This window comes from Marmota monax, unplaced genomic scaffold (assembly GCF_021218885.2).
Source record: "Marmota monax isolate L192 unplaced genomic scaffold, Marmota_monax_Labrador192_F-V1.1 WCK01_AAM20220418_F8-fsc00126, whole genome shotgun sequence".
In the NCBI taxonomy this organism is placed as follows: Eukaryota; Metazoa; Chordata; class Mammalia; order Rodentia; family Sciuridae; genus Marmota; species Marmota monax.
The window spans coordinates 1341575-1366053 of NW_026695245.1; the positions used below are offsets into that span (position 1 = coordinate 1341575).

The 24479-nt window shown below is 40.3% G+C and overlaps 1 protein-coding gene across 3 annotated transcripts in view; it reads left to right on the top strand.

The window, feature by feature from the left end:
* Kctd1 (potassium channel tetramerization domain containing 1) overlaps positions 1-24479 on the top strand; it is a 184775-nt gene that overhangs the window by 141813 nt on the left and 18483 nt on the right. For all 3 annotated transcript variants that reach the window (XM_046433378.2, XM_046433385.2, XM_046433370.2), the window contains exon 3: positions 22129-22273. In XM_046433378.2, coding sequence (XP_046289334.1) covers positions 22129-22273 — 145 coding nt within the window. The remainder of the gene's footprint in view (positions 1-22128; positions 22274-24479) is intronic.

Consider the following 24479-nt stretch of genomic DNA (forward strand, 5'->3'; position numbering starts at 1 on the left):
ATCAAGATGCTTTGAAAGGAGCCTTACAAGGTAACTTCTGTTTGGGTTGCTCATGCCTAGGTCAAGTGACACTGGTTTCAGATGTTGGACTGACCATTGTTTGTTGCTTTGCCCCTTCTTGGGTCTTATGAGTTTTGGGGTCAGTAATTAAATGGTTATTTCAAAGTAGCAGTCACTTCCTGGGCCCAAACCCACATTTGAGTAGTCAAAGATACAGAGAAGCAGCAGATCTTCCTGCTGTCCTGGAGGTGTTGGTGTGCTTCCAATTTCTGGGGAAATCTCTTTCATAGTATTAACCCTTTGGGGTTGAATCTTGGGACATGAGGTTGCTCCACCAAATCACAAATAACTCCCGTTCTGCTTCTCTAGATTCTAGGGAGTGTCTAGCGCTTCCTTTCTTATAGGACCTCTCCTGCCTGACCCAGTTAGAGCCCTGCTTGCCCTCTCACCTCTTCTTCCTTGAGGTAACCCAGAGGAAAGTTCTGGTTTTGTTTTTTGTTGTTTTTTTCCCTAAGACTCCAGGGGGAGATTATAGTTGAAAAGTACTCCTTTGACCATAACACAGGATGGGGCTGGTAGGGGCCCAGCTGAGTGGTTCAAGTGCTTGCCTAGCATGTGTGAAGGCCCTGGGTTATATCCCCAGCACCAGGCAAGTTCCTTTCTATAAGTTCCAAGGTCCTACAGGGAAACTTTACTCCCTTTTGAGATATTGTAGATGATTTTCTGTCCTATCTCTTTTTAACCTGCCCTCTGAACAATCCCAGACCACTGTCCCCAAAGAGTGGTGTGCTGTCTTCTACAACTGAGTATCAGAAGTACCTGGGAAGCATTAAAATGTCATTTGAGGCTCTGCCCTAGACCAATAAAATATAGGAACCTCTGCAATTTTCCTAGGAGGTCCTGGTGTTCACCATCTAGCTTTGAACACCACCAAGATGGCTGGCCTCTCCAAACGAATATGGGCCTCTTCCTGAATGATAGTTGGTGCTGCATCATAATGGCCATTTCACCAAATGGTAAAACCTTTCCATCGTCATTTCTTTTATACCAAGTTTAGTGTTTGCCCACGTTTACTTAAAAAAAAAAAACTCCAAGTGGTGATTCAATAAGCAGCTGACTTTTATGTCTCCCAATAAGGTTAATCACTCCCATTTATTCACTTCCACCATCAGGTGTGTTTTGCTAAAGATATCGATGTTTTCAAATCAACTGAAGTATTTTATCCATCCACGATATATTCAGTCTTCACCAATGTTTGAATAAGATGCAAATTAGTTCTTTGAAGGTATGCACAGGACAAAGGCTGGCTTACACCATTTCAGGGATAAACACTGATCCCTTACGGAGGATCCTGAGTCTCCAATTCTGATGGCCAGTTTGAATTGAAATTCTCAAGAGAATCACCTTGTTCAGATCTGCAATAATTTTACATCAAGTTTTCAAAAAGCCAGAAAAAATGTATCACTAGAAAGAAAAATATTTAAATGGATATATAAAGAAGGTAGAACATGCCAGGCCTGGTGGTATGTGCCTGTGAGCCTACCAACTCAGGAGTTAAGGCCTGAGGATTGCAAGTTCAAGTTCAGCCTGGGCAATTTAGTGAGGTCAGCTCAAAAATAAATAAATAAATAAAAAGGTCTGGGAATGTGACTCAGTGGCAGAGTGCCCTGGGTTCAAGTCCCAGTACTCAGTGGTGGGGAGAGAAAAGGAAGATAGAATGTATTTTATTGAACAGTCTGTTAGATTAACACATAGCTGGTGTCTAGACATATGGGAGGGAGATAGACTCTTATCTTGTCTTGGACCCTACAAATTTTTGAACCAGGCATTTTGAACCCAAGGGTGCTTTACCACTGAGCTACGCCCCCAGCCGTTTTTTATTTTTTATTTTGAGACAGGGTCTCGCCAAGTTGCTGAAGGTGGCCTTGAACTTGGGATCCTCCTGCCTCAGCCTCCTGAGTTGCTGGGATTACAGGCATGCAGCACCATGCCCAGCTCATCTTTAAGAGGTCTTGGCATAAGGGTGTGATATGAAAAATACATTCCAAAAATACATTCAGTAACTGCTTTAGAGAAAGACACATACCTGAGTTCAAAGCTGAGCCTCTTTCATCCTTTACTATCATCTCTAACAAAACCAATCTTAGTAGCAGCTTCCTTGATGAGTGTTCAGACATTTTCAAACCAGGAAGTGGGATTCTACAAATTATCAGGACCCATGGGGTGCCAGTAAGGTGGGGGTCTCAGCAAAACAAGCGCTCACTGTCAATCAATGACCCACAGGTAAAAGAGATGTTGTTCCAGTCCCTAAGCCATCAGATCTGATGGCTTGACAGAGCTTTTGTGTATTTTAAACCCAGTACATGAGTTAACTCCCACATAAGTAGATTATGCTAAATTGGTCGCTCCGAAATAGCAGCAGAGTTACTAAGCACACTGGCGTATGTAGGTAATTACAAAACTCAAAAGAGACTCCACTTGCAGCTTTGCAGTCGACACCCATGGCCACCCAAGGGGTGTGTGTATTCGGAGCTTTGGGGTGGAGATGCCAAGTGTGCGTGCCTTGCCAACAGTGATCTGGCTTCTGGCGTGCGTCACTCTTGGATGTGTTAGCCATTACAGGATTGTTTCTGTAGAGCTACACTGAGAGAAACATCAGATGAGAGCAATATTAAAGGATTGGCCTATACAACTGAATTCTGTTGTTTGGTTTTCTATGCATTTGTTCTAAGCCAGCCTAGGGAGCTTCCTGTAATCCTGCTTCAGGACAAGGGATCCTGTGCCACTGCATTCTATGACTCCCTGGCTCCAGATTTAACACCATTGTCCCTAGGCTTGGGTCCTGCAGTGTCGTCATGCAGCCCCATGTTTCATGAATCTCAACAAAATGCCCAAACAATAAGTGCCTAGACTTTGCCAAACAGTTTGCTGAACTTTCTTGCAAACTTATTGCATGGCATTGAATGGAAAGCTTTTTATGATAACCTGCCCTTTAGATCCTCATGTTTGGTAATTCAATGTCTATATTAAATTAAAGAGAATAGTTTACTGGGGATTTTAAAAAGAGTACAAATCAAACAGCTGTAATAGTCCCCACACAAATGCAAAGGAGAAAATATCCCTGCTATTGGAAAAACTCTTAAGGAAATGCATAAAATGATGAACAGCTCTGATCTGAAGATTGGCTGCTCTTTTGAAAAAGCAAATTAGTTTACAGAGGGATTTAAGAAGAAGGGGGGAGAAAACACCTGGCAAGTGGAAAATGGAGAGCTTCTCTAGGGTAACAGGGAAATTTCCCTCTTCTCCATCTCTTCTTTTCATCTTACAATATTGCTTTTCCAAAATTGATCCTCTGGTAGATAGGCAAAGAATAAATGAAACAATTGGCTTCAAAAGATTTTTTTTTTCTTTTTTTAACAGCGAAACTGGGTTTTCTGTTTAGGGCAGAAAAGATCATCTTTTCTTAACTTTCACTGTAGTGCTGGGGAGCTCAGCAAACTTCCTTTGCCACCAGGGACAAAATAGACCTCACTTTTAAGACACTCTAGTATCTTGTACTAGAGTGTCATTTAGAGGAAAGACCGTCACACAGTGTCTGCAGTTCTCCCTGTCATGTTCTGTCATTCATTCAGCAGATTTATCATGTGCTGCCCAATGGCTAATAAAAACCCTCCCTCTCTTGTAGCTTCCCATAGAGGGGACAAACAGTAAACAAACCATCAATAAGCAGTATTTCATTAAGTCTCAGGTGAGATTAAGAAGTGGAGGGATACGTGTTGTTGGCCCTTTCTATTATAAAGTCTAAAAATTTAATTTTATTCCCACATGGTTATTTCTCCCCAAGAACCATCTTGATTTGTTCATCTAAATTTTCAAGACAAAATCTATTTTTCCTTTTAGATTTAGAAGCAGCTTCTTGTCACATCAGTGTCCTAAGTCACACCTGATCTGTGATTACTGGCATCTTCTGAGTCCTGTTATTCATTGTGAGCTGATGAGTGGCCAATGGGTCTGTTCCCCTTCATCTCAGTGGGAGGGAACCTCCCACTGTCTCCTGGGCTCCTGGCCCTGGGTGTGGGTGGCTGTAGGGCAGATCCTCTTAGATTACCTTGCTAGCGCATTACCCATAATACTGTCTCTGATTAACATTTTCTTTCATTTTGCATTTATTGATCACTGAAGTTATGTTTGGTTTTGACAAAAGTAATGAATTAAGAGACATTGAAATACAGGCATGTAGAAGCCCCACAGAGGCAAATAATCCCAACACTGACTTCTTCCTAAACCCATTCCTCCTTTTTCAGGTTAGACATGGGAAGAAGGTGAAGGCCACCCTGTCAGCCACAGGCCCTTTGCTCATGAGCCCCTGCTGGTGCCTTAATGGCAGACAGTGACTTTGGAGTAATACTGGGTGTCACAATATGGAACAACTCAGTAAGAACCGTGGGTGGGTCTATCCTCAACTTTTATTAACTTCTCACTTGTGAGCAACCTGCCCTCCTCTTAGATAGAAACCTGCCTCCTTGCAAAGCTCTCTCTCTCTCACTTAGTTTTCATCCTTGCATTCTTGGGACCTAGTACTGTGCCTGCTGCAAAGTAGACAGTCACAGGTTTGCTTAATATGTAAATAAATGAATGAGAATCACTGTACTCAGAGGTCAGATCCTCCCAACAATAGAGAGCAAATGATTTAATAAAGCTCTTTAAATTATAAAGTAAGTTCAAAGGTTTGGCTGGGTTCATTACACATATTACCTCATTTATGTGCCATGATAACCATGTTAGGTCAGAGGTAGGGACAGCACTGACCCCACTTTTCAGATAAGTCACTGAAACTCTGAGAAATTGAAGTGACTCAACTTTCAGGGGAAAGCCAGCATTCCAGTCCCCACTCTGACTCTAGGTCTTTACTCTCTCCTGTCTAGTTACAGTTATTCCCAACTGCAGGGGCATAACAGAATCAATGGGGACCTTTAAGAATAAAAACAATGGAGACCCAGAAAGGAGGATCACAAGTTTGAGGCCAGCCTCAACAATTTAGCAAGATGCTTAGCAACCTAGAGAGTCCTCAAAATGTCTCAAAATAAAAATTAAAAAGGACTAGGGATGTAGCTCAGTGGTAGAGGACCCTGGGTTAAATCTCCAATATTTAAAAAAAAAAAAAAATTTAAATAATGCCTGAAGCTAGGGGTGTAGCTCGCAGTGGTAGAGCACTTGCCCAGCATGGATGAGGCCCTGGGTTCAATTCCCAGTACCACTAGAAAAAAAGCCTGACTGGCTGGGCTCAATGGTGCACACTTATAATCCAAGCCACATGAAACGCTGGGGTGGGAAGATTGGAAGTTTAAGATCAGCCTCAGCTATTTAGCAAGACCCACTCTCACAGTTTTAAAAAAAATAAATAAATGGGCTGGGGATGTAGCTCAGTGGTAGAGCACCCCTGGGTTTAATCTCCACTACTGAAAAAAAGAAATTAAATAAAAAACCCCAAAATAAACAAAACAAGAAATACCTGGCCCTGCTCCCAAAGAATAATTTTATTGGTTTGGGGTAGGGACCTGGGCATGGAATTTTTTTTTTTTATTTTTAAGGCTTTCCATGCTCAGCCATGTAGTCTGTATGAATCTGTTTTCTGTTGCTATAACAGAACACCTGAGGTTAGAAAACTTATAAAGAAAAGATTTATTTATCTCATAGTACTGAGGTCTAAGATCATGGTGATGGCATCTCCTCAGCTTCTGATGAAGGCTATATGCCATCATGCACAACTGGAAAAATGGAAGGGGAAGTAGGCATGTATAGATGAGAGGTCACATTTCAACAGAGATCAGAGGAGTGCCAGGCTCTCTTTATTACAAACTGCTCTCATGAGAACGGATTCATTCCTGCAAGACTTAACTCACTGCTGCAAGATCTAATCTGGGCTGGGGAGAACCTAACCTGATTCCTTCAAGAAGGCCATTAATCCATTCATGAACTTGGTACCCCATGACACTAATCACCTCTCACTAGATCCCACCTCTTTAAGATCCCACCACCTGTCAATACTGTTACCTTGGAGACCAAAATCCATCACAGGAAGCTTTGGGGGACAAACCATAGCATAGACCATCATACCACCTTTCAGAAGTGTGTTGTAACAGTGGTCTTTTAGCCAAGAGGGCAGGTTGTCTACAGTATTTCAAGCTGCTTTATTCTCAAGGTGACCTCCACCTTATTTCCTAGTCATCAAGAGCCTCTCGGTCAACCCTGAGGCACCTGCCACCCCTTCCCTGCCAAGGTAGCCAGAGTTCCTTGGACGGTTACTTCCCACCCGGAGCAACCTTCTCTCCCTACCTCAGTGTTGTATAAGTTCCATGCTATGATTTTTCTCTGTGTATCATGACTTTTAAAAGTTTGAATGGGATACATGGGTCTTGTTCCTAGGTGCTGGTGGGTTTCTGAAAAAAGTTCTTTTTCTCAGGCCATCCAATGTACAAGTCTGTCTACAGCAACGAACAAAGTTGGCCTTGGACCAAAGACCTTGCCACTTGCCTGATGACTGGTTGGTTATGACTGTGAAGAGAAACTGTTAGCAAAACAGTCAGTGACCAGCTCTGACCCCAGCCCAGTGTGCCCACTGGAAGGAACGGAGGACACTAGGGCCCTGAGGGAGCTCTTCAGGGTGGAAGTACCTAGGCCTTGTGTCAGTCACCTCCTTCCTCCTGGGACCTTCCATTCTGCCCCTCCAACGCAGTTTTGTTTCTACACAAAACACAGGCATGCACGTGCATGCTTGCGCCAACCCAGAAAGATTTTCTTTCTTTTTTTTTTTTTAATGTGTTTGCAAAATAGACCTTCTAAACTCATGCCCTGGGTTTGGTTTGGGGTACTAGGGATTGAACTCAGGGGATCTCAATCACTGAGCCACATCCCCAGCCCTATTTTATATTTTTTATTTAGAGACAGGGTCTCACTGAGTGGCTTAGCGCCTGTGCCATTGCTGAGGCTGGCTTTAAGCTTGCAATCCTCCTGCCTTGGCCTTCCTGCGATTACAGGTGGGCACCACTGAGCCTGGCTTTGCCCTGGGTTTTTAAACAAATAAAAGACCCCCCGTAGGGTCTTGCACGCTGTGCCCAAGTGCTTGATAAATAGCAACTGAACACTGAATAAGTTTTGCTCTATATTTCTCTCTCTGACTTGGGGCAACTCTGCCTTCCGGGTGCTACTATGGCATAAAGGTCAAATATTGTGAATTATTAGGTGCGTGGGTGACCCTAGGACTTGACAACTGGCCTCCTTCAATCTAGGTAGCCAAGATTTACATCCTTTTTTTCCTTCAAGACACAAACTAGAAAGAGATTTTCTAGCCTTGTTACCCTGAAGGGAAATAATGATGAGCCAGATTGACAGAAGGGTAACCCCTGCTCCCCTCAGTTGATACCTCCTCCTAATCCCCATCCCCATTGGCATTGCCTCAGGGAGCTTGGGAAAATGCAGGGTCCTGGGTTCCATCTACTGCTTACTTGATCTGTGTCTTGTCAGGAAGCATCGAGCAATTCACATGCAGCACCCAATCTGCAGAGTAGTACAGAGAGGAGTTAAAGTATCAACAGGCCGCTGTGGGCACCATGGGGCCTTGGAAGGAGACAGCCTGGGAAACAAGGCTTTTTTTTTTTTTTTAATTGATTCTGGCATGATTCATGTTGCTTAGGACAATAATACTGAGTGTACTTGTTTTTGATCTGGTGTGATGAATAGTGTCATTGAGCAAGGCCAAGGTCATTTTTATTGTTTTTCTAAAATCATATTTTCATGTTTTCCCCTCACCCTGCAAGGAAGCACTTTTATAATACTAAAACGCTATGGTCTATTTATTAGTTTGAAAAATTAATGAAGTATGGGCTGGGGATGTGGCTCAAGCGGTAGCACGCTTGCCTGGCATGCGTGCGGCCCGGGTTCGATCCTCAGCACCACATACAAAAAAAAAAAAATTAATGAAGTATTTCATAGAAGATTCAGGTAATTTCTTGCAACATTAATATGTGAAAAGTATGTTCCAGTTTATTGTGTTCTCGAGAACAGTTCCATTAAAGGAGCGGAAATGCTTAAATGTCTTTTCATACAGTGCAGCTCGTGAACTTCATACATCTCTTTTCTGGGGCTCACTTTGGTGCAATAAAGTCTGTAGTTTCTATCAGGCACATAACCATGATTTGGGATTTAGCACTTCATTTGGGAGCTTCTTTATGACAAATAGTGACCAATATTAAAACATTTTACATGAACTTCCAAAAGACAAACTGCATTTTGGCTGTGGGGGAAACTTCGAAGGCATTCGACCACTGAGCCACAACTCCAGCCACAACTCCAAATATTTTGTATTTTATTTAGAGACAGGGTCTCACTTAGTTGCTTAGCACCTCACTATTGCTGAGGCTGGCTTTGAACTCCTGATCCTCCTGCCTCAGCCTCCTGAACTGCTGGGATTACAGGTGTGCACCACTGCACCCAGCAGTTTTTTTCTTTTTTATTAAACCAATGCAAAAAATAAGCATTTCCAAACAGAAGCACTTATTCACGACCAAACATATTTATATGATTTTCATTTAAAATTTGAGCAAACTCACCAGCCTCAGTGGCACACGCCCATAGTCCCAGCCACTTGGAAGGCTGAAGCAGAAGGATCATTTTGAGCCCAGGAGTTCCAGGCCAGTCTAGCTAACACAATGAGCTCCCATCTTAAAAATAAATTAATCCATCATTCATTAAAATAAATATTGAGCACTTAAAAATAAATCTCCTATGAGTAGTTTCTTAAAGTCACACTGAAAAATGTCTCTTGGGCCCCCTGAACACATCATTGCTCTCTACTGGAACCTGGGTTGTGGTAGTAGAAGAATCCTGTCCACCACATCTACCAGACAGTTAGCTCACTATGGTTATATAAGTCATCTGTGAAAATATCACTTATTTTTGTCAAAAATGCAGGATGCATGCCTCAATTAGATGAATGATCAGTATTCAGCTTCTTCTGAAAGATTACTCCCAAGATGACTATGAATAGAAAGTGGCAAGATTGTCCCCAGGAGCTAGCTGAAGTGAGTGAATAATGCCCTCTGTGCTCCTGGAGGGGGCATCAGAAGGTGTGTGGCAGGAATGAGAAGTCACATGTCCTCTTGTAAGGTGTGTGTTTTTCATGCAAAATTGTATCCCAGAGGCTCCAGAAACTCCAAACGGGTGGCAAAAGAAAATGTTGAAAACCACCCTGAGGTTTCAGTCCCACAGTTTTATCAGCTATTTGCTGGACTGTCTGGATCTAATGAAATACAGTGTCCATGGAGATGGCACTGTCCCTGGATAATGGCACTGCCCCGGACAATGCTGCTTAAATGCCATGTGTTGTCAGGTTGCTTAGAAATGACATTGCTGTTTATCTTTTTTAGTGCCAATGATTATTTTTGCTCTTACGCAACTTTTCCTATCGTGTTCCCCATATTGAGAAGATAAATTGCAACCATGCCTAACAGCTAACCGGAGCTTTCAAACAGTGGTAGACCTTGCCAGGCTGGGAAGGCTTCATAACAAAGGTGAATCTGAGCTCGCCTGAACTTGTTGGAGCTGTGTGAGTTCCAGGACTCCCACCCAGCCTCGTTAGGCTCCATGAGGCCCCTCCACCCTCTAAAAATTGATCTCTTAAAAACAACTTAGAAAGCCCTGTGGGCTTTAGATCTCACCTAGAAAATAAAAACTCTTCTAGTCTCAAAGTAACTCAGTCAATATAAAAGATGAAAGAAAGAGAGAGAGAGAGAGAGAGAGAGAGAAGGGAGGAAAGGAGGGAGGGAGGGAGAAAGAAAGGAAGAGAGAAAGATAGATTGATTTTTAAGGGTATCTCACTGATCTGTCATTGAAGGGCCCTAAGGAAGGTACTTCATTAAGATATCATTAAGATGATACCTGTAGAAGGAACAAGATGACATGAAGGAGGGATTGAGAGAGAATTATTGGATGTATTAAAATGAATCGGATTAAAGGTTGTAACAACCAAGGAAACCATTTGGTAAAGTTCCTTTCTTCACCTGCTAGATGTCTCTGATGATTGGAAAAGCTGAATAGCAGAGATATGCTTTTATTTTTAATTACATGACATTCTAGGCTCTTGAGGAACCCATGTATAAATTTTTATGCAGTATTTTAAAACAGAAAAAGTATTTGTTTTTCATCCAAAACTTCTGAGTGAAGTTAGAAGAACAGCAAGTTACGGGAAGCAGTGTTATCAAATGACTACTCAAGCTTTTCAACTTCTATATATGATCACCTTAAAAGAAAGAAAAAAAATGAGAAGTTCCTATTAGGCAGAAATCTTCTTCTATAGATAATTTTCAGGTTAGAGCATGGTTCTGTCTTTTTTTGGAAGGGATGGGGAGGAGTATCTATAGATATACCTACTGTCCAGTGTGCCTACAGACTGGCTTGTTGGCTCTGGTAAATTCTGGAAATATGATCAACCAAGCCTGAGCCCAGCAGGGTGTGGACAGTTGTTCAAGACACACACCTACAGACTGTACATTGTTGGCCATGGGGCAGTCAAGGACAGAATGCTATCAGCGGCCTCCTTGGGTATTTCCCAACCATACACAACCGCCAGTGTTGTCTTTGAATTGTGAGCTGATATAAACTTATATTTTTTCACATGTCATTTTGACTTGATGACTCTTTAAGTAACCATGAGACATAAATTAAAAATCTTAAACTTCTTAGAATGGATCATGTCTATTTAAATGTCTAATTGCTTTTTTTAAATATCTCATGGATCCATCATGATGTGAAGAAGCAATTAGGCATTTAAAAAGAGAACATTGGGTGATGTGGGCATTTGAGATATTCCTTTTTTATTATTTATATATAACAGTGGAATGCATTACAATTCTTATTACACACATAGAGCACAATTTTTCATATCTCTGGTTATATACATAGTATACTCACACCAATTCGTGTCTTCATACCTGTACTTTGGATAGTAATCATCATCACATTCCACCATCATTTAATAATCCCATGCCCCCTCCCTTCCCCTCCCACCCCTCTGCCCTATCTAGGGTTCCTCTATTCCTCCCATGCTCCCTCTCCCTATCCTACTATGAATCAGCCTCCTTATATCAGAGAAAACATTTGGCACTTGGTTTTTGGGGATTGGCTAACTTCACTTAGCATTATCTTCTCTAACTCCATCCATTTACCTTCTTTAACATGTTTTTATACTTTGGAAGCTGTGTGAGGAGGACTCTTGTCCTAATTTCAGCTTTCATGTCTTCTTTGAAGGAGGAGGTTGTTTTAGGCACTCACAGTCCTGGGGCTAAATCTCCTCTCCTTGGCTTTGTCATTGTAAAGTCAGCCTAGATTCTGAATGTGTTTGAAAACTTCCTCTGTCACTGTGAAGTCACACAACAACAGGACATATCATCTTCATTCATCTGATCACCTTTTGATACTCTGAATATTTAAATGAGACTCAATTGCTATGTAAGACCCTTGAATAATGCAGGGGTGTGTGTGTGTGTGTGTGTGTGTGTGTGTGTGTGAGAGAGAGAGAGAGAGAGAGAGAGAGAGAGAGAAAGAAAGAAAGAGAGTAAAGAGGAGTGAGAAGAAGGTACAGAGGTAGTTTCAATCGTTTTTGTCCATACAGCTGAAAAGTGTTCAAAAGCATTTACCTGGTCTCTAGGTAAACTATATATTTGTTCTTTTTATTAAATACTGTTAAGCCCGTGGTTTTTCTCTTATACATACTCAGCAAAAGATTTACATGCTTTCATCATAAGCTGCTGTTTTGTTGGCACGATTGCAAGTGGGAAAACTGTTCAGATGGAAATAGAAATAGCTGTCTTGGCCATCGTCCTCTCATGTAATTGCTATGATGCTTGTATTTAGAGGGATGAGTGTGACATATTCCAAAACTCCATATTCCAAAAAAATAGAGTTTGCCCCCACTCAACACCAATGTGTGGGGGAAAACTCCATTCCTGTCCTGTCCTCATCGATGACCACAGAGAACAGTACAGAATAGGCCCCTGGACAGCAGCAATCCCAGGGGGATGGGCCTGGAGTTGGCACCATCTGTTAGAGATACTGATGACATGGATGGAAGAGTCAAGAATGTTTCAACACACAGGAAGGCATTGGTCCCATACATATGGTTGCCAATATCGAAAAGCCCAGGACTAAGGACAGACTTTAGATAGCTTACATTCCTTGGGAACGCTTGCAGAAGAGTTTGTCCTGTCACAAGAAACCTAGAGCACAACTGCAAGATGAAGAAAGATTGGCAGGAGGTGCCAGAGCAGAGGAGACTGGTGTTCTAGGACAGATGGACATTCAGAGTTGGAGACAGCATCATATGCCAAGTTTGGTTTTGTTTTTGTTTGTTGGCACTGCTGGTGATTGAACCTTGGGCCTCACACATGCTAAGCAAGCTCTCTTCCACTAAGATCCATCCCCAGCCCAAAATTTTAGTATGCCTAAGGTTTTCTGAGTGGTGGTGGGGGGAGAGAAGGACAGCATCACGGACGAGCTGGCCCTCCCTCATCAGGGAAAGTAGACCACATAGCTCAGCACTCATCAGCGAGTGACATGATGGCTCTGTGCCTCAGTTTCCTCCTTAATATAACTAACATATTACTTGCACATTCTTGCTAGAAGTGTTGTGTAGACTTAAGCAGATAATCCATAAAGTTTTCTAGCAGAGTGCCTGACACAAACTTTCAATAAATGTTAGCTATTATAGCATTTTTTAGTGAATAGTAATTATTATTATAAAGTGAGAAACATAGGGTTTTAAATGTAGACAAATGACTAAGGAGAATGTCAAAAATATTTCCCAATGTAGAACAGACTGTTGGGAGGAGGGAGGGGTGGCTGTGGGGGCAGGCTTGTGTACTTATGTTCATGCTTGCCTGACCAAATAAAAAGCAAGAGAAAACCTAAACAGAAACCGTGTTCACTGGGGGGAAAAATTAAAAAAAAAAAAAAAGAAACAATTGGGCTTCCAGGAAAGTTATATCTGATTCTGGACAGATCTTAGAAAAATAGCTATTTGCCCTAGAAATCATTTTAAAACAGATACTTGTTCAAACCATAGAGCGAGCCTATGTGATCTTAAAAGTTTTCTTTCAATTCAGTGGGATTTTATAGACAGTCAGAATTCTGTTTGGGGGCATAACTCTTAATCTCCTCAAAAAGAAGGAACATCTGCCAGAATGTCGTGAGCCCATGCCAGGTGCTTTACAGAGGGGTAGAGGGTCCCTTGGCCTGACAGGAGTAGGTTCAAGCCGGACTACACAGCCCAACTGCCTGATGGGAGTTCTGGCATCTTTGTTTATTAGCTGGCTCCTCACCTGTAAAACAGGGACCACAGTACCACCTCAGGGTTCTACAGACCCAGAACCATGCCTAGCACTCAGTAAACACTGGCCAATGCAGGTCTTATCGGATACCCATTTGTTCCTCATAAGAATTCTTTGAGGTGGGTATTGTCCCATTTAACAGATAAAGAAAACAAAACTCAAACAGATGTGGTCTCAAAGATGCTAAAGCCAGGTTTCAAACCCAGGTCTGAGTCACAGCCGAATTTTCTAGGGGCTGCTAAGATGTGACTGAATGTGCCACCAGTATCTCTCTTGTGAGCAACTGTGCACCACGCCCTTAGGTTGACACAGGAAGAGACATGTCCTTCGCTTGCTGTATCGCCACCTCACCCACTGTGTTCTTCCTGAATTCTGTGGCTGCACTCAAGCTGAGCCCTTGGTCTCAAATTTTTTCTCCAAGCCCTTTCACCCATTCTGCTTATTCCCAATGATACCTCATTTTCTGTGGGCAGCCTTCCCACCCACCTTGGCTGGATCTCTCACCTCTGTCCCTCCCCAGCACCCACTCAGACTGTACCATGCTCCATTCAAGAGGCCCACAGAGCACTGGGTACATGATGGGTGTTCAATAAATGTAGCAAAAAAGAGGACTGCTTATGTAAATTCTAGTGATTTTTTCAAAAAACTCAAGATCATTATACATTTTTTTTTAGTAAACAGTCAATGTACCCCTCTTTTAATTTTTTAAAATTTTCTAGCCCAAGAGTCATGAAGAGAACTCCTAAAATTCCTAGAGCAAGCAATGCCCTCAGGGCATTGAGCTGCCCCTGAGCTGTCAGTACCGCCATCAGGATGAAATCTCAAAGATGCTGAATTCCTGCGTTGTTATTATACTCAGAGTTTTTCTTATATAATTGAAACTTGCATTTCCTGGCTTTCCTACTTTCTTTGGTTCTATATATCATTTAAGAAAATGATGCTGCCTCAGGGAACAGGTACTGGGAACATTACTTCCCCATAAGTAGGTAAAGATTTGTTTTGTTTTTACTTAAAAATTATTTTCTCCCTTCCCTTAAATTACTTCTATCCATTTCTATAACAAGCTCTGAAGTGATTTTTATCTATGATCATGAAATATAGATGAAATTTACCAAGTCTGGAAACTCTAAAGAGCTATTCCTAGAATTTTTCCAGTTATAAGACTTCAAGCAAATTAAACGCTGTTTGTGATCCCTCAGACTTCTAAAACAGTAAATTGTAATTTTTTTTCACATTGCAATAATACCCAGCAAAGTAGTCCCCTTCTTAAAAGAAATCTTTTTATTATAAATATTTAAAAATAAATTCATAAATAGGTTTAGAAAAAATAGGAAGAATTCAGTCTTGAACCTCATGTTTCAAAAAGTATCAGATATTAATCTAGGATTTCTCTGCTTTTCCTTCCTCTTTGTTTACTTCCTCTCCATCTGAGCAGAAAAGAGAAGAAGGTATCTTTTTTTTGCAACACTGTCTCTTCTATTCATGTCTCCTTCCTTCCCTGCTGTCCTGAGGGCAGATTCACCCTGTAGTCATAGCTCTCCCTAGGCCTCAGGTTCCCAGGCATGCACACACACCCACCCACACACAATTGTGCAAGCACACACAAGCATACACACCTCCACCCAGACCTCTACTCTGTTTGCCATCCACCTTATGTTTCAACTATGTCCTCAACTCAGGTCAGAAACTTGATTGGGAATCCAAGTTAGAATACTTAAAAAACAAACAAACAAAAAATCAGAGTCAAGTTTGTGAAAACAAAGTAATTCAATAGAAAAATACTCTTTAAATCGGATTTTTAAATGCCCTCCCAAATGGTGAGCTCATGGCAGATTGCTTTACTATTTTGCTGCTTTTCACCATCTATACTTTAACAATTTTCAACAATGAGTAGGTATCACTTTTATAATTTAAAAATATCTCCAAATGCCAAAGAGGTCATTTAGAAGTGGCCACTGAATCTCTTTGCCAGCCAAATAAATCTGAACCAGAAACTAAATGAAATCTTTTCCTTAAATCCAAACCATATTTTTCTGTGGCTTGGAAACCCAGAGGTAGAGGAATAAAAGGTATTTTTTTGGCAAAGGAGAACTACATGGGTAAAAAGGCCCAGCAACTGGTGCCCTGCCCTTTTCTCATCCTCTTTATCCCTTGGTCGGGCTTTTCACTTCATTCCCCAGGGATCAACTCCACCCTCCCTGGGCAAGTCCATCCTGCAGCAGGAGTGCTCCCTCTGTAATTATCCTGCGTGGAGCAGCTGTGGAGGGCTGAAAGGATTATCCAGCTTGCCTCTAGGTAAAACAGAGCCTGGTGTCATGTGACCGGCATGGCCAGGACCTGATAGGGTGTTCACCATGCAGCAGCAGCCTGGGAAGGAGTGGGTGTGTGGAGCCTGGACACAGAAGGTGGCCTCAATAGGGTTGAAGTCCATGTTGAATTTCCTTTGCAGCCACAAATCCCATAGGAGTGTGTCCAGATTAAATGTGAGGAAACAGCAAATAACGTATAAGGTGCGTGGAGGCAGATGTGTACTGCTTCTCCTAGGACCAGTTTCCATTTCCCCGAGTCCCCACGCTCCCTCTGTTCTGACACTCCTTTGCTGTGCTCAAAGCAACCTCAGAAGTCTTGGGGTGCCTCATTTTGGTTTGCTTTGGTTTGATTGGGTTTAGGATGTGAGAAGACATCCTAAATGAAGTCCCAGAGCCTCCACTTTTTGAATGCCAATTATCAAGCACATTTGTTAACCTACAAAATTGATAATAACCAAATAACATTAGTTATTGGGACATTGAGCTCTATCAAACTAAAACAATGAAACATTTCCCAAGGGAACATGTTCAGTCTTTTTTTGTTTTAAATACAAATGAAAAGGCAGTATAGTTAGTGGTCAAGAAAGCAAACTTTAGATTCAGACCTGGGTGGGCACCCAGGCTCCATCATTTAAAAGCTATATCCCTTTGGCCAAGTGACTTAGCCATCTGGGCTTGTTTCCTTATCTATGAGATGAGAAGAGTAAGCCATTTCAGAGGATCATTGTAGAGATTAAATGATATAAAGCCCTTAAGAAAGCCAGGTCCCTCTTTGGTACATGATACTATTCACCAAGTAGTAACTAGCATTAGAGCAGTTGTCCTCCAATGGCTTCAGTGTGACAGTTCTCCCCATATTGCACTAGGGGCAGCACAGAGAGGTTTGGAGTAGCTCTGTGTCAACCCAGCTATGGATCCTTGAGGGCTATGTATTTGGGACTCTGCTTATCCGTTTTTAAACAGGAGGCCAAAGTAGGTCATCCTGGGGATCTTCCATTTCTAAAAGTGTGGTTGACTTTTAAGGGTGTGCTGTGACAGTGGAAAGTGAGAACATGACTAACAGAAAGCATTTCAAGCTAATAACATTAACTTGCTCTTCTTTCCTCTCTCTGTTCAACCTCACTTTTACTGGTTTTCAACTTAATTGAGACTTACTTGGCAAACTTTAAAAAATACAGATGCCTAGGCCTCGCTCCCACCCAACTACATCAGAATAACTGGGAGTGGGCCCCCAGCATCAGTATTTTTTAAAAGCTCTCCAGGTAAGTTCATTGTACCCTCAGGGTTAAGTGCCAAAGTACTATGCAAATGACAGTCAAAAGGTAGGCAAAGGAGAGAGAATTTGGATAAGCCAGAAGCTGCATCTGTGAGGAAATATTTCAGATATGGCATCTCAATTCTGTCTCACTTCTAAATATGCTTTTTTTCCCCTTAAGATCCCTGAGGACATGGCCTGATATCAGTTCCCATCACTCTGAGACCAACTCTAAACATCTTGACCTAGCTTGTAGGGAGGGCTCTTTTCCATCTGGCGTGGGCTGCTCCAGCCTCATTTTTCAATCAGCCTGAATCTATACCCCAGTGAAGAGTAATCACATGGCAGGCTTGTTCAGTTTCAGACCTTTGTCACTTTGCCACCCCTCTCCTTTTAATCTTACCTCCTACCCCTGTACTTGGCCAGCTTCCTTGTCCTTCAGGTCTCCAATGAGCTTTCTCTTTCTTTCCTGCCAACCCACAACTGAGTTTGATGAGTTAGAGGCCCCTCCTGTGTTCTCTTACAGTCCTTCTATACATCACTGACTCCCTGGATCATACTGCACTCCCAGCCCCACAGACCGTTGAATTCCACAAAAGCAAGAACTGTGGCACATCTCCAATCTGAGCATTGTCAGGCTCAATGAATATACTGGTCTGAAATAATTACAAAAAAAAGAAAGAGAAATTCCTAAGGAACTGAGTCACAGTGAATTAGAGAAACTAGGTCCTATAAGTGAATGAAGACACAAGAAAAAAAAAATCTTAACAAATGACTCACTCAGCGAGGTAAATGAGATATTAGCCCTACATTCTCTTTCTCTTAAGACCATTCTGTAAATATGCAGTATGTACCACACTATACCAGGGAAAGAGGGAGTGGTAACAGGAAACCAGACTTACTGCCCTCCAAGGGCAACCTGATTTCCTCCCAGGTTAGGTCCTTATTTAAGTGTTCCTGAAAAAGCAACAAAAAAGAATATAATTCACCATCAATTAATGCATGTTTTAAATGAACCTTTATAATCCTAGTCATTAATAAAACATTTACAGATAAAATGAGGTGATGTTAAGAGATTTACTTCAAAGATACCTGTGGAAGAGATTAGGGCAAGAGGTAGATGTTAAATAAGATGGGCCAAGAGTTGATAGCTTCTGAAATTGGATGATGATTGTGTTGGAGTTGATTATAGCATTTTCTCTGCCTTGTTATAAGTTTGAAATTGTCCAAAATAAAATGGCAAAATGATTATCCTTTTCAAAAAGTGTGGAAGGAAATCTTTCTCCACATTGCCACGTGGGTCAATGAGTGTAAAAACAAGAAGAAAAACCCAGCCATTCATCATCTGCAGCCAGCTTCGTCTTGGTCAGTTGGAAAACAGGAATGTTATCCAAGGTTAGTAAACTATAATCAGTTCCACATAGTTTTCAGGCACCAGAGTTTACAAATCACTGCAGTTTGACTTGTAACTCCATTCTTATGTCCGCAAGAAATACAGCCTGTGTCGATTTCCCCCTTTATTTGTTTTGCCAAACCATACTTTTCCACAGCACAGCCAGCCAATCTCAAAAACCACCCAGGGACGCCATTTTATGATTACTGGCACCGCCTTCCCTCCCCTTTTGCATTGTTTTCACAACTCAAAACTTCCTCCTTTTAAAGCTGGCAGAAAGCAGCAGCAAAACAATTCCTTTTATTGCTTCTAACATTTGTTGCTCCAAATAGAGAACTTGTTCTGCTCCAAGAGGCCTTTCACCTCACTCAGGTATGAGCGTCCATGACCCAACTGTCCTCCCCTCCAGTCCTTTCAGTTTTCTCTGCTCCCACACCCCATGCAGCCTTAAGCCGTGGGAGTTTCTCAGCCACCTTCCACCACCCTAGAACCCCCACCATCCCCGTCTCAGGTCTCACAAGAGCATTTCCGCCTCACCCGGCCCTTCCCTATTTCTGTTCCCACTGAAGCACTTCCGCCCTACCTGGCCATTTCCTATTCCTGTTCCTTTCCTATTCCTGTTCCCACTGGAGCACTTCTGCTCAGCGTGGCCTAAGGTTCCGGGGCACACAACCTCCAGCTGGTATGAATGGGTTGGGGATGACCTGGCTACCGCTTTCAGTTTACTAAGGAGTAGAGCATCCAGACAGGACTCAGGTTCTTTCTCTTTGTCCTTTGTAACCCAGACTGAGTTTCCTGTAGTGCTGGTTGAGTTTGTCCCTTCCTTTACTTTTTGTCTCTTTTGGTCTTGATTGAGTGCCCCTGGAGATTCTGTTTCTCCCTCATCCACAGCTTTGCCCAGAGGCCACAACTATCTCTAGGTCCACAGGTGGGGCCGGCTTTTCTGCTCATGGTCTCTGTTCAGATTTCTCTCTTGCCCTTTCCTTTACGTCTTTTTTTTTTTTTCCTGTTCCACCTAAATCTAAAGTGAAGATGCCTTTGTATCTATGCCCAATTTCCTGTATCCTCCAGAGGCTGTTTTTGGTTTTGAGTTTTGCATCCGAAAAACCATTTCAGTGACACTTCTTTCTATTTTGGAGAGGTCTGTGACAGTGTACTTCTCTGTCACAGTTGTTCTTTTTCTTCCTTAAATCCTGTTCCTTTGTGCCTTCAGACTTCTAAGAATTGCCTTTGTAGAAATTTTTGTTGGCTGGCTTAGGATACCTTGTATTATCGTGAACCCATGACCCACTGGACTTTCTCATCAACCCTGAGCATTATACTTATTTTATAAGATAAGCTGAGATAATTTTATAAAAGAATAAAGACACAGAGAAGTTGATTCATTCAGATTAAAGCTACTAACTAGCCAGGCCTCATTCCCATTCCACATTCCTCAGTTATTCTTGATTCCTTTACTTATTTACTTGATATAAATTTATTAATCACTCATTCTGTGCCTGGGTATATCCAAGTCTAAACTTCGAAAAGGAGCATTTATCTAATAAAAAGCACAGGATTTATCTAAGAATAAAATGATCTTCATCTCTTCCATCTGTTTACTAAATGACTTACGATCATTAATACTGATTTATTTCAGGTCCCAAAAATTATCAGCATGGGGGCTTAGATTTCCTTGTAAACTTCTTGCTCAGCAAATACAGATAGAAATAAAAACTCTATACCAAAAGCTTTTCAGTCAATAATGGCCATCCTTTTGATTCCCATCAGTGTGAGGAGGTACCTTCTGGATCAGACATTATACAAATCCCCCAATGCTACTTAACTAGTTGGGCAAGTTACTCATCTTTTCAAGCCTATTTCTACATCTTTAAAATGAAGATAATGGATTTGTTACACGAATAAAGTGCTGAGGATAGAGCAAGGCATCTAGAAATCACTTAATTAATGTAGCTCCCTGTTCTTCCCCTGTCAACCAAAAATTTATCATGTTATTAACTGTAAAGAGTGAAATGTTTTAATAAGAGGCAAACCTGTCTCATTCTTTCCCATCCTGCATCAGACTGTCCTGGAAACATTACAAGTAAGTGACTAATCATTTGAGTTTTGGGCCTACCATCTGTTTGACTGATGTGTCAATAAGCATGCAGTGAGGAATCCCAGGATGACTGTAATCCACACCCCAGATCACCACCTATAGTTTATGGAAAGCTGGATAAAAACACTAGCTCAGAAAAATTGAATGAGTTTTACAAATCTACCCTACTATTGTTTTCTTCTTTGCATATACTATCTTCAGATAGAGAATAAATTTTAAAATTATCTTTTAAAAAATTTTACTGAAACAAACATGCACACAACTTTCTTTGAGGGAAGCAACTTTCCTACTTCTTTGCTTGTTGTATTTTAAGAGGGGTGAAACTGATTTACATTTCCACTGTCCCATTTCAACATAAGATTAGAAAATGATTTAAAACAACAACAACAACTTCAAGCTGGGAGGCAGGAGGATCGCAAGTTCAAAGCCAGTCTCAGCTAAAACTTAGTGAGGCCCTAAGACCCTGTCTCAAAATAAAAAATAAAAAGATCTGGAGATATGGCTCAGTGGTTGAGCATCCCTGGGTTCAATCCCAAATACTGGAAAAAAAAAAAAAAAAAAAAACCTTCAAGAGCAAAGTTTATAACTCTATGATAGAGTGTTTGTCTAGCATGCATGAGGCCCTGGGTTCCATCCCCAGCACCACAAAAAAACAAAACCAAAAACTTTTCAAGTGATACAGTGACATTCCAAATCAGAGATAGACTTGTGAGATCAGCAATTTTTTTAAATTAAGAAATGGAGCCATTTGCCTGCCTACAGTATAATGAAAAGTAAAATAAATCTTTTGGTAAAGAAATCTATTTCTAGTGTGCAAAATCTATTTGTGCATCATTAGCTACTCCACTGCTTGTTTTTAGAACAGATATAGCCACTTTCTGTTCACTGAATATATACTAAAATATGTAGGTTCAACCTGCCTTAATGGGATAAATGACCCTGGATACAAAATGCTTTAACTGTAGCACACTGTACAAATGGGAAAAACACATTACAGATCCCTGTTTTTTAAAAATTACCTGGAGTTGCTTATTCCAAAACTAGTTGCTTATTCCAAAACACATTTCTGGGTAATCAAATATTTATTTATTTTTTTATGGTGATGCCTGGCTATTAAGATTGTTGTTTTCTAAGACTTAAGAAACTGGACTGTAAAAGGAGAACATATTCTCCTAGACAAGTGATATTTAAAATTTTTCTTTTTTATAATAGATGTTGGCATGTAGGCATTATTAGAAATTTGGGATTATGAATGTAGAAAACTCAGAAAACAGATTTCTTAAAAACAGAATTGCTTCTTTAGTATCAGTTTTAAAGGCACTTTGGAGCTATTACTATTTTTTTTAAGTAGTAGAGAAGGTTGTTTTAAGTAAGATCAGGGAAAAGACAGGAACTTCCATTACACTGACAGCACTTAGCCATAATCACCACGTCAGGAACATTTCCTTTGCAGGTGACACTGAACAAAAGAATATTCTTGAGAAAACCTGAAACCATTTTGAATTATCTCATCCTGAGATATTATCAAGCAGGGATCAGCACTTCTGAGCAAGCCATAACTATTTAATGGATGATTTTTCCCGATTTCCATCTGCAAAAGTACTACCTTTGACGGTGACACAGAACTGCAGCTCTTAGTCTTAGTGGCCAGTTGATCTAATTGTCTTCACTGTTCCTCTTTTCTATCACAGAATCGGAAGACTTTTTGATGGTACAGAGCCTATTGTTTTGGACAGTCTCAAACAGCACTATTTCATTGACAGAGACGGACAGATGTTCAGATATATCTTGAATTTTCTACGAACATCCAAACTCCTCATTCCTGATGATTTCAAGGTGAGGACATCCATGTTAAATTAACAATATATATGTGATTTGTTTTGACGTGCTCCAAAAAAATATTTCTAGTTCTATATTTTTAACATATACCAACTTTCATGGCATCAGAGGTCTTTTTGAAATGGTTTTACTGTCTTTGTAAAATACAGCATATGATCATTAAAGTTTTACATGACCGAAAGCGGATTGCTTTTTTTTTTTGAAAAAGATTTTAATGACAATTAAGTTCACTTCTAATGAGTCTTGGCAAGCTAGAGAATAATAGGAAATTTTATCTCCAAGAAGACAACTTTGTCTCCTATAAATCAAAAGGAAAGATTAACAGTAAAAATTCAGAACAGTTCCCTTTAAAATCAGTAACAAGTGTTAAAGGTGGTCACACCAGACAATACCACTTTGTGCTAGTAACTCTAGGCAACAGAATTGGACCAGGACTTATAGGAAGCATCAGTGTTAGAAGGGAATATATGAAAATGTGATTTTTGCAGCTGATAATGTTTCCCTAAATAGGAGACTCTACAGAACCAACTAAATACTGTTAGAACTAATAAAGAACTCATTAAAGCATCTAAATTCAGGATCAATATATTACAATCAATACCTTGCTTTAGAATAGCAAGCCTCAATTTCACAGTATAAAGGAAAATTTCATACCACAACAAAAATTATAATACCAAGGCATAAACCTAACAATAAATGTGCAAAGTCTGATTACAGAAACAGCAAATCTCGACACGTAAACATAAGAGTCGGCTGATGAAGGAACATTCTATGTTCCTGCGTGCATAGCCTCAGTATTGTTAAGTTGTCAGTTATCCTCAAATCACTCTAGACACTCAATGCAAACCCATTGAAGTAATATATTTTTTTTAAAAAATGAAATCTGACCCATTTATAAAGCTTTATAGAAGGAAAACAAGCTTCATAATCAGAAAAAAAATATTATGGGTTGTGCAATTGGTAGTAATGGTGGGGGGTGGTAGATGTGTCCTACAACATCTGAACATACTATCAGGCAATAATTTAAAAGTGAGATTTGGACAGAGCTGAAATGTACAAATAGATCACTGAAGAAGAAGATCCAGAAGTAGAAGTAGATGTGTGTGTGTGTGTGTGTGTGTGTAGCAGTTTGATAAATTATTAAGGTGAGTATTCTAAACCAGGAAAAGAAAAAAAGAAAGGAATAGTCAATTATTAGCACTGAGACATTTGTAAAAAAGCTAGAGCCCCTATCTCACATCATAAGTTCATAAAATTTTCATAAATAAATATAAAAACTGATCTACAAAGTTATTAGAAAAAATACAAAGGAATTTCTAAAAGTATATTTTGAGGCAGAAAGGGCTTACCTAAATAAGACTTACTACCCAGAAGGCATCACTGTAGAAGAAATATTTGAAACAAAAAATTATTATCCATCAAAAAACAGCTCCTAAGATATAAGAAACATAGAAACCCAGTGGAAAACTTTTTAACTATAAACAAAATTTTCCCAAAGAAAAAAATATATGAATTGCCAATAAATATTTTAAAAGATACTCAATCTCTTTAGGCTCAAATAAACAAAAATAAAATGATACACTCCTTCTTATCCTTTAAATTGTCAAAAATTTAGAAGATTGATATATGCAGTGTTGGGGAAAATAAAGTGTGGCTGGGAATGAAAGATATTAACCATTTTTGGAGGGTAATTCAGCAGTAGCTATTCACATTAAAACATATACATGCCTTGATCTAGCAATTTTATACCTATTAATTTATCTTATACTAATATTCATATAAATATGTAAACATATGTGTACATAGAATGTTTATTGCAGTCATGTTCAAAATATCAAAAACTGGACATAGCAAAGTTCAACAGTGTCAGATGGTTACAAATAGTTCTCAATATCCATACCACAGAGTAGTTATGGAGAATGTGGTTCATGTATATCTGCTGATGTATAGGAGGGAAAACACCAATAGTTTATTATTTAAGAAAATGCAATTCACAGAATATTATGTTCACATTTATGCAAAAAAGAAAAAGAAAGAAAGAAAACCCTTATATATGTGTGCATCTAAAAACAGAGAAAAAGGACTAGAAGACAGCCCAAATTAATAACTGGTTCAGGAGCCTCTCATCTATCTTCTCCTGAATTTTGAACAGTAGACCATGTACCAAGGATTATTCATGAAATGGAAAAGAGAGTACAGAGGA